Genomic DNA, 10,790 nt, shown 5'->3' with positions numbered 1-10,790 from the left:
AACATGACAGACATCTATGTAATGACCGTTAGGGTCAAAGTAGTATAAATAGGAGTACTATTGTTTAGATTGATATGTTCAAATCAATATACAGAAAATTCACAAAAATACTCGAAGTACCGGCGCGAGAGAAAAGAGTCTTTGCTGAAACAATGTATCTGTGAAGAACATCATATTTACGTTTCATGTTATTTGTTCAATGAAAAGTTACATTTAAAAGTTCTCTGTTTATACATTTGCTTTGTTTCATTCTTAAAGTCACTTACTTATTGCAATTTACATTAGAAAGTTGTATATCTTTACAAACTAGAAAGATTATTGAATATGAATCAAATCACTAAAACACTATTTGACAACGTCCTAGGATCAATCTAGTCGATCCTCCGAGTAACCAGATTGTTTAAACACTTTGGAGAACTAGCGGTTGTTTGTCAAAAATCACTGGTAAGCAAACTGGCATGCCCAGTGGGACAATGTCATAGTGTTATTTTCAAGTGTTTTTTATTTCTTTTAATTTGTAGATTTAGTGTTTTAATTGCCTTCTGCGTTGTATGAACCTTAGGAGTGGTAAAACTTTCGATAATAACCAACCAATACCTAAGAGGAAATATACTAAGAGAATGGCTAACAACACTAACAGAGGGGGACAACAGGATCCTCCACAGGGATCAGGAAATAACAATGATAGTGCAACAAACACTACAGGTCCCAATGCCCAATCACAGGCCATGTCTGCGCCAACGCACTCAGTGGCCGTAACGGGTCTAATTCCTGGGTCTACAGGAACGATCCAAGGAAATAATTCAACATTTGTTGCTGCTACAAACACTCCTTCGAATGCAAAAGTGAGTCAGATACCACAATTTGGTACTCAGCAGACACCCCCCCCCCGAATCAAGGATTCGGAGACAAGAGACAATGGAGAGACCCACCTTACGGGATGCCATATTCTTACATGACGAGTTTAAGTATTAGTATACCTGTTTATCCGGCACCCAATGTGTCAGCTTTTACCCCATTCTAAAATTCTGGTTATGGTGTGAATAATGTGGGAGAACATGTCCAAGGCCAGACTATCATACCCACGTTAACAACGAATAATCAAGCAACGTTCCGACAACAAATGGACTCTAGTAATCAAGATATGGTAGGTTTATTGGCAAGAGAAATGAATGATATATTTTCTCCTTTAATACAAAACCTTAACCGGACCAATCAAGATAACTCTGAGACATGTCAATAATTGTCAGTACAGATGGGTCGAATAGCCAACTTTTTAGGCGCTCCTGAGACCTCAGTGCATCGAAGGACAAACTATATAGTCATTCAGGAGGAAGAACCGACCATAAATCAAGTTCGACCACCAAGACCACCACTCGAAACTGAACCCTTGAGGGCAGGATTAAAACAACAGATAGTTCGACAGGAGGTTCCTGAAGAACAACCTGGGAGGGTAGTGATGGTTAATAGAAACCAAATTGCTGACGAAGTGGTTCACAGTGTTAGGCAAAATAACCAGATGTAGACAAATCTAACTGCTATGATAGAGAGGATTATGGCCCAAAACGGTCTGAACACTGGACTTCGAAGGCCAAATTATAAATCCCCTTTATCTGATTATGTTTTACAAACTGAATTACCCATGGGTCGCAAGATCCCTAAGTTTACCAAATTTTCAGGTGATACGAGTGAATCTACCACAGAGCACATAGCCAGGTATGTGACGGAGGTTGGAGATTTGGCGAACAATGAGGATCTGAGGATGAAGTATTTTCCCAGTTCTCTAACCAAGAACACTTTCACATGATTCACAACACTACCACCAAACTCCATAGATACTTGGTCCCAATTAGAGAGATTGTTCCATGAACAATTCTATATGGGCCAAACCAAGATAAGTCTTAAAGAGTTGGCCAGTATTAAGAGGAAATTTACTCAACCTATAGATGATTATATGAACAGGTTTCGTTTTCTAAAAGCTAGATGCTTCACAGTGGTACCTGAACACGAATTAATCGAAATGGCCGCTGGAGGTCTAGATTACTCCATCGGGAAGAAATCAGACACTCAATATCTGAGAGATATGGCCCAATTGGCTGATGGAGTTCGCCAGGTCGAAAGATTAAAGGCTGAGAAGGCTAGGGCAAATAACAGTTATGAAAAGGAAAGGGTTACCTACGTCGAAGTAGACAAAGAAGAACCAGAAACCTTCGAGGACCAGTATGGTTTCGAAGACTGCGAAGTGGATCTAGCCGAATTAAAAGAAGCAGGCCCCTATACATGCAAGATGATCACACCATCAAACGGAAAAAAAACCCGTCGTGATTGAAGAGAATGATAAGTTTCCTAAGAAAACATACACATTCGATGTAACTAAATGTGATGAAATATTTGATTTGCTTGTGAACAATGGCCAAATGGTTTTGCCTCCTAATATTAAGATTCCTCCGTTAGAACAACTGAAGAGGAGAGGCTACTGTAAATACCACAATTGTTTGGGCCACAAAACCTCACAGTGTTTCCTTTTTAGGTATCTTATCTAGAATGCGAACAAGGAAGGACGTCTGAAGTTTGCAGACAAAGGAAGAAGTCAGATGAAGATAGATGCTAATCCCCTCAACATTGCTGACACAAATTACACTGAGCCTGTCGAGATCAACATGGTTGACATGGTCGAAGTTGGAGCAAGAGGGATTATAGGAGATGAAGAAGTTATCCAAGTTGGAGAACATGTTACTGATGACCTGAAGGAGGATGTCACATCTGAGGCTTTAGTCGAACCAAAGACAACTGAAGGTCTTGTTGTAGAGAAAACTATGGCTACTGAAGGCCTAAGGAAGAAGTTTGAAGAAATGTCAATTGCTCATGGCGCCAATCTAGACGTCAGCATGGTCAATCTGGACCATTCAACCCCTGAAATAAAGGAAGTTGAAAGTTGTTTAAAGAAAGAAGGGATGCAGTCTCATCACCCCAAATCTGATGAAACTCTAAAAGAATACCTCTGGAGATGTCACAAACAAAGTTCTGAAATGCTGTTATGCCCTAGGTGCAGTATACAAGTGAATCCAAGGGTGGCTGAAGACTATGAAAGGTGGCAGCGTGCTAAAGCTGACAGAAACTGGAGAAAGGATGGTGAATTGTTGGGAGTGTATCCTAAACCTGGAGAAAGCTTATTAGGTTTTCTTGTTCGTTGCCACAAAGATGAAACTGAATGTTTAATATGTCCCAGATGTGGGGCGGTTTACCATCGAAGGTTGTCAGAATCCTTTGAGAGAATCCCCTTCAATCAAAATTGGGATGCCCATAGGGGCAATCCATATCTCTACATTTTCGACAAGAGGGGGATCCCAAGGAGATAGGATAGCCCACATCCAAAAGCAATAAGTGTTACCTTCAAAGTACCATCAGAGGTCTTAGAGCACAAATGGGTTTAAGTGGGGCCAAAGAGAGACAAGTGGAGGAACTTCGACAATGGGGGAAGAACGTCCTGGGCTTACAGAAAGAAATTTCAGGCGTCAGAAAGGGAAGTCGTTAGACTAGGGAACTACAAGGGTAAGAACCCGATGTCAAGATCCTAGTGGAGAAGGCACCAGAGGCTGAAGAAAGTAGAAAAGGAGACAACTTCGAATGAAATTGTAGAATCCAGCAATACAAAAACTTTCCCAAACACAACTCATTCAACCAAACCTCCCGTAGGGAGAAAAAAATTCCCTGCTAGGGGCAAAATGGATTATAATAAAGCTGAAGAAGAACAAATGAGAGAGGAGGATATACCTACCGATGACTTCGATTCTGATGGAGTCTCATCTTTACACATGAATTACTGCAATGTGGTCTCCGTGTTACCGCACGAATACAACCAGGAAACCGAGATTGATGATGATGATGAGGTTGATGCAGCAGAGATGGCAAAACATAAACCCGTGTGTTACTACGTCCTTAGTAATGGTGCAATCGAATAGCAAAATCCCCAATTCGAGCGACAACATCAAGGAATGTAGAATCATCTCAAACCTCTCTATATAAGGGTCAAAATAGAACAAGTGAGAGTAAATAAAGTTCTGGTGGAAGGAGGAGCGGCAGTGAATCTCATGCCTCAATTCATGCTGAAAAAGTTGGGAATGTTTAATACAGACGTGAAACCTCATAATATGGTTTTATCGAACTATGAAGAGAAAATATGACACGCTCTGGGAGTTATTCAAGTGGATTTAACTGTGGGATCAATCACAAGGCCTACCATGTTCATGGTGGTTCCAGCGAAGGCCAATTACAATTTGCTCCTTGGAAGGGAATGGATCCTCAGTGTTGGAGCAGTACCTTCGACCATGCATCAGAGGGTATCTATTTGGAGAACGGATGGCATAGTGGAGAACATAGAAGCTGATCAAAGTTACTTCATGAGCGAAGTAAACTAGGTGGATAAAGCAAATTTCAACAGGAATCTAGGAAATATAAGTCCATGTAGCCCAGCTGAAGATGCTTACTCCCCAAACGAGAATGCTCTACACTTTCTGACTCTCCACCCAAATGGTTTTCAATGGGATCGTGAAATCATGGGGGACCTTGAAGAAGAAGAATCAACAGAAATACGACCTTCGGGCTGGAACGAAGATGTTGATTATGTCTGAGTCTTCATTCTTCGAACAGATTTCGGCCTATATGGCTGAGAACAAAAGAACAGCGGCTCTCGAAGCTGAAATTATTGACATGGCTGTTGGGGCCAAAAGCATTGTGTTGAATGATACAGGACAGGGGGCAAACATAGTACCAGAGTCTCCTAAACAACAAGTACATGAAGATACGATAAACCAAAGGCTAGACGCTATCTATGAAGATGAGCCTTTGGGATTTGAGAAAGATCCAGGATCATCAAGCGCAAAGATGTTAGCCCAAGACCCATTAGAAGAGATTGATCTCGGAGATGGAACCATGAAGAGAGTTACCTACATCAGTGTTAAACTGGACCCCAAGATGAAAAACAGGTTAGTAGAATTACTAAAGAAAAATAAAGATTGTTTTGCTTAGGACTATGATGAAATACCCGGTTTGAAGAGAGATCTGGTTGAACTAAAACTGTCTATTAGGATGGCAAGAAGCCCATCAAGTAGACACCAAGAAGGTTCGCTCCAGAGATCATTTTGAAGATTAAAAAGGAGGTCAAAATACTTCTTCCCTGCAACTTCATTCGGAAAAATGGTTCTTTAATAGTGTGCATAGATTTTCGTGATATGAATGCAGCAACTCTTAAGGATGAATACCCAATGCATGTGGCAGAAATGCTAGTTGACTCGGCTGCAGGATATGAATATCTTAGCATGCTCGATGGTTATTTCGGGTATATTCAAATTTTCATTGCAGAAGAGGATGTTTCCAAAATAATCTTTCGTTTTCTAGGGGCAATAGGCACTTACGAATGGATCGTTATGCCTTTTGGTCTTAAAAACGCAGGGGCAACATACCAATGTGCAATGAACTCTATTTTTCATGATTACATTGAATCCTTCATGCAGGTTTATATAGATAACATAGTAATCAAGTCTATATCAGACGAAGATCATTTAACCCATCTAAGCCAATCATTCGAAAGAATGAGGAAACATGTCTTGAAGATGAATCCTCTTAACTGTGCATTTTGTGTGCAGGCTGGAAATTTTCTAGGCTTTGTGGTCCACAAAAAGGGGATAAAGATTAATCAAAATAAAACAAAGGCTATTATGGAGACCAGAGCGCCATTAACTAAGAAAGAATTGAAATCTTTATTACGGAATGAAAATTCTAGTAACACACGCTCGATGTCTTACTGGATGTTATGACATCCAAAATTACACAACACATAAAATTATAACAGAACAGCATAAAAACAATAAAGAACACGCAGAATTGTTTACCCATTCGGTTCAAACAACCTACTCTGGGGGCTACCAAGCCAGGGAGGGAATCCAATATAAGCAGAATTAATTCGAAGTTAAACTCCCCCGTTTACAACTCCTCACTTAAGACCTACCCACTGCATTTCCAACCTATTCCTAGACCGGAGTATCTCCACTCACTCCCCCTCAATCACAACAGTGATTACAAATAAACATAAACAATTACAGAGAGAAGACACTCTTCAAAAACACACCTTGATCTGCTTAAAAGCTTCAATCAAGAGACACACATTCATGCTTAAAAGCTTAGAGTGAAAATAAACGCACATAACCTATTCCAACGCAATCATCAAGGACAATTGCTTGGATCACAAGAGACAGCTACAGAACTACAGTTCTTCATAATACATAATCTTTTGTCTGCGTTCCAAAATAGGATTGCAATCTTTTTATATGCAGTCTTGGGCCTTGGGCTTTTTTAGAAACAAATTAGGGTTAACCAAGTTAACCTAATTTATACGCCATCTGGTTGTTACAAAATGTGATGTCAGCAGGATCTTCTGGACGAATTATTCAGCACACAATAAAAGGTTTCCTAAACTGATAATTGAAATAAATCAGGAAACACATTCAATAAATAATAACAGCTCCTGCTGTCACACACGGATGTCATGACATCGGTCATGACATTCACTATACAACCTGTATTAGCTTCACACATATGCAACCTGCATAACACAATATCAACCAGGTATGTTTTACCACTAAAACACAAAAAGCAACTAAAACTAAAACAACATGTCACACCATACCAGAGAAATACTTGCAGCGGACAAAAAGCAGCTAAAACACAATCAAGGCAAGTTAATAAAGAACAGACAGCATGCGTCACCGGTATGCATATAGTGCTTAGACAAACCAGAAAAATAGCCGCAAGAGCAGCACAAACACAAACAGATCAACACAAAAATAAGAAAATTAGAATTGTTGATCACACACAACCACCATTCTTGTTATTCTGGGGTGACATGTATTACTTTTCCCCCTGTTTGGCCACAAAAGTTGCCAAAGCCAAAAAAATATCTTCTCCACCTCAAAAAGTTTAAAAAGGTTCAACAAAAACTTAAACTGAACTGAAGCAAATAAAAACAGACAAACGAAAACGAAGGGAAATAAAACAAAACAAAATAAACAAGCAGGACTTCAGCTGCATTTACTCCCCAGATTCAGACCCACTCGAGGTGTCTGCAGAGCTTTCTTTCTTAGAGCCATCAGCAGGACTGGCACTTTGTTCTTCCACTTCTTGTTCATCTTTATCTTCCATCTCTTCAGTATCTGCAAATTCCTCATGCTCCTCCATTTCCAGAGTGCTTATCAGTTTTTCAAGAGTTGTATTTCTAGATTCCAGCTCTTTGCAAGTCTTTTTTATCATAGATATGGCTTCTACTTTGCTGGCTGAGGCTCCAGATTTGGAAGTTTCAGCAGATGTCATGACAACGTCTTGAACATGCTTACCTTGAAACAGTTCGTAATGAAAGGCCAAGGGACTCTCTCTTTTGCACACTATATCATGTTCATTGAGAATGTTTGGATACTGATCCAGAATTATGCCACACAGGAGGGATGGGAAGGCAATTGGACCCTTAATACTGAAGCTTCTAGTATGCTTCAAAGTTTGTTCAAAGATATATGTTCCATAGTCAAATTTCGCCTTTGTTCCTACAGCATATATAAATCTCCCAAGTCCAGTTGAAATAGTGGACTTGTGATTTATTGGTACCCAATTAGCTGCTCCTATCTTGTGAAGCATTGCATACTTGATGCTCAGCTTACTTGCAGTTAGCTTCTCTTTTAGAGGCCAGCTGTTAACCTGCTTGGCTGTGATCACTTGACAAACTTTGTTGTCTGTTACTTCAAGCTCAGTTGGAGCTTCATCTGTTCTTTCCAAGAATTTATTAATCACAGACGGAGAGAATGATACACACTTACCTCTCACAAACACTATTCTGAAGTCCACACTTCTGCTGTTGCCACAGTCTTCAGATAATTTCACAACAAATTCTTTGACCAGCTTCTCATAACATTTGGGAAGATTGCAAACAGTCTTTAATAGTCCAGCTTCTTGAATTAGTTCTAAGACCTCTTTTTTCTCAAGAGCATTTGGAGCCAATTCCCTTTCAACATCTAATCTCTTTTGAAAAACATACTTCCACCTGCTGGCACTGGAGGCATAGTGGAATGACACATTATCTATAGGAACTTCGGGGATGCTAGCAGCAAGCTTGTTGGTTGTAGGCTTCTTTCTTGATGGGATGCCAGGAACATTCACTTCAACATCAGACTCACGTTCAACAATTTCCCGCTCCTTTCTTTTCTTTGGAATGACCTTGCTCTAAGATTTTGATGGACCAACCCCTGTACTCTTAGTTACAACTTTGCTCTTGATAGGACCAGCAGAAGTACTCTTCTTTCTGGCAGTATCTTTGGCAGGGCTTTTCACTTGTGTGCTCTTTTTCGGGGATCTTTGGACACCAGCTTTGCCTTTTCTTCTTGTCATTAGTCTGTTGGCTACACTTGGATTCAAGGAGGTAAGTAATTCGTTGTTAGAGAACTCATCTAAGTCTACCACATTAGTACTAGTTTCAGTGTTGGCCTTAGGATGCTTATTTTTTATGTCATTGACATCCTTAGTAACATTGGTATTCTCAGTAATCCCTTGTCCATCCTTGTTGATCTCCTCTTCATTTGGGTCACTACCAACGGTGTGAGTAGCCTCAGCTTTACTGTTGTTTTTGAGGGGATCCGGCATTATGGTTTGAAGAGGAACAGATATCCCAGGTACTTGATGATTTTCCTTTAGAATGCGAGTGACAATCCTGGTAATTACGCTATCGACATATTTGGATCCTTCTTTAGTAAGTTCCTCCATGGTAGCAGATGTAGAGGTTTTGGTGCTCTTGTTACGAATACCCTCCTTGGGCTGTTTTGCATGAGTCGTTTTAGGCTTTGTGGCCCTTACTTCATCACCGCTAATCGCCCTAAGAGGTACAACCTTCAGAATCCTATTAGGGTTAGAGGACTCTTCCGGTGTTGCTGATTCAGATATGGGAGATCCATCACTTGATTGCTGAGACATTTCGAATTTCTTAGAACCGGTGTCGCGTTTGAGAGAATAGTTCGAGTAGTTTAATCTTAGTAAGTAGCGAGAAAAACCAACTGAGATGTTTGCCGTTTTTAGAAGACTAGGAGAGCGAGGGAGCTTTATATACACACTGAGTGAGGAAAGTTTCAAATCGTGGATATTTAAAAAGCCCAAAAAATATTCCCCCCACGTAGGTTAATTGCTATGATATGTTTTGGTAACAAATACCTAACATACCCTTTACCTTCACAATGTCTTCAGATGTTGTTGTAACATTCTCTGTGACATTACTTTCAGATAGACTTTTAGGATCGTTGCTCGCAGTTAACTTATCTAGTTTTCTTTCCCTATCAGTAATGTCTATCATAAGACTTACTCTTTCTTCTAGTAAAAATCTATTAATGCTTCTTTACTCCCTCAAATTTGCACACAGTTTCTCATTCATTAGCCAGGTCTCAGTAAAGCCAGCAGATAGTTCACTTATAGTGAGCTCTCCAACATATGATTCTTCATCAGACTCATCAGATTCATCAGATTCTTGACAGTGAACTTTTATTTCTTCCCTGATCATGGAGTAGTCAGAGGGGCAGTTTGGGGTGTTAGTCTTCCATAGATAGCAATTATCCTTAGACCTAAATCCTTTTATAACTTCCTCATTTGCTTCAATAGTAATAATACACTCCTCTTTGGTGAACCTGACATTGAATCCTTCATCACACAGCTGACTGATGCTTATAAGGTTTGCAGCCAGCCCTTGTACAAGAAGAACATTGTTTAAATTAGGGATACCCTGCCCTTCTGTCTTACCAATACCTTTGACTTCTGTTATTTCTCCATCACCCAGAGTCACATAGTTGTTTCCCTCTAATTTGAGGTATACTAGAGAGTTCTTCCTCCCAGTCATATGGTTTGAGCAACCACTATGAAGATACCAATCTTCTTTGGCAGGAATCCTTAGAGAGGTGTGTGCTACCAGAGCAACATTTTTAGTCACCCACGGTTTGGCTTGATGGATTTGATCTGGATATCCAAACAGTTTAAAACAGAATGGCTTTATGTGACCAAACCTTCCACAGTGATGACACCTCCATTTTTGAAATTTCTTCTTTGAGTGCCTCCTCCTTTTTTTTCTTGATGTTGAGACATTGGAATTGACATCTGGTTAGTCACACAAGTCTTGGGTTTTGCTTTTCTGAAACCAGAGATGAGTTCTTCTTTAGCCATCCTACTCCGGACATATCTCCTGATTTTTGGCCAGACTCTGGAATTTCTTGTAGAGTATCAGTTCCTTTGTTCAGCATTTTGAAAGACTTGGTCATTTGATCAAGTTTGCAGTTCAACAAGCTTACTTCACTACTGAGAGAGTCTATGGTTGCAAGATGTTTAATCTTCTCAATTTCAAGCTCTGTTATGATAGTCTCTTGCTTCTCCACTTGTTTGCATACTCCAGCATTCTTCATACGCAACTTTTTGTATGAGGCGGCGAGTTCATCAAAGGTTAGCTCATCATCACTGGAATCATCATCGGATTCATAGATTCTTATTGGAACTGTGACATGTCTTGCAGTTTCTTCTTCTGAATATGAGTCTTCATTCGACCAGGTGACAGACATTCCTTTCTTTTGCTCCTTGTGGTAGGTAGGGCATCCATCTCTTATGTGTCCAAATCCTTCACATCCATGACACTAAAAATTCTAGTAACACACGCTCGATGTCTTACTGGATGTTATGATATCCAAAATTACACAGCACATAAAATTATAACAGAACATCAT

General features: G+C 39.9%; 2 protein-coding genes across 2 annotated transcripts; one reads left to right on the top strand and one right to left on the bottom strand.

Annotated features, from left to right (window-relative positions):
- Positions 1 to 1,555: 1,555 nt before the first annotated feature.
- On the top strand, positions 1,556 to 2,329 carry LOC131659190 (uncharacterized). The gene is made up of 2 exons (XM_058928415.1): positions 1,556 to 1,716; positions 1,963 to 2,329. Exons 1-2 carry the CDS (start codon positions 1,556 to 1,558, stop codon positions 2,327 to 2,329), a joined length of 528 nt encoding a protein of 175 aa, XP_058784398.1.
- A 4,757-nt stretch (positions 2,330 to 7,086) lies between these two features.
- LOC131659189 (uncharacterized) lies at positions 7,087 to 9,382 on the bottom strand. Its single transcript, XM_058928413.1, has 3 exons — positions 9,260 to 9,382; positions 8,308 to 9,132; positions 7,087 to 8,265 (listed from the first exon to the last, which is right to left on the bottom strand). The coding sequence occupies exons 1-3, from the start codon at positions 9,380 to 9,382 to the stop codon at positions 7,087 to 7,089; spliced, it is 2,127 nt and encodes a 708-aa protein (XP_058784396.1).
- Positions 9,383 to 10,790: the final 1,408 nt, after the last annotated feature.

The sequence above is a fragment of the Vicia villosa genome, linkage group LG3 (assembly GCF_029867415.1).
Source record: "Vicia villosa cultivar HV-30 ecotype Madison, WI linkage group LG3, Vvil1.0, whole genome shotgun sequence".
In the NCBI taxonomy this organism is placed as follows: Eukaryota; Viridiplantae; Streptophyta; class Magnoliopsida; order Fabales; family Fabaceae; genus Vicia; species Vicia villosa.
Note: the sequence above shows the minus strand (reverse complement) of the source record. Positions and strands in the feature narration are given on the sequence as shown.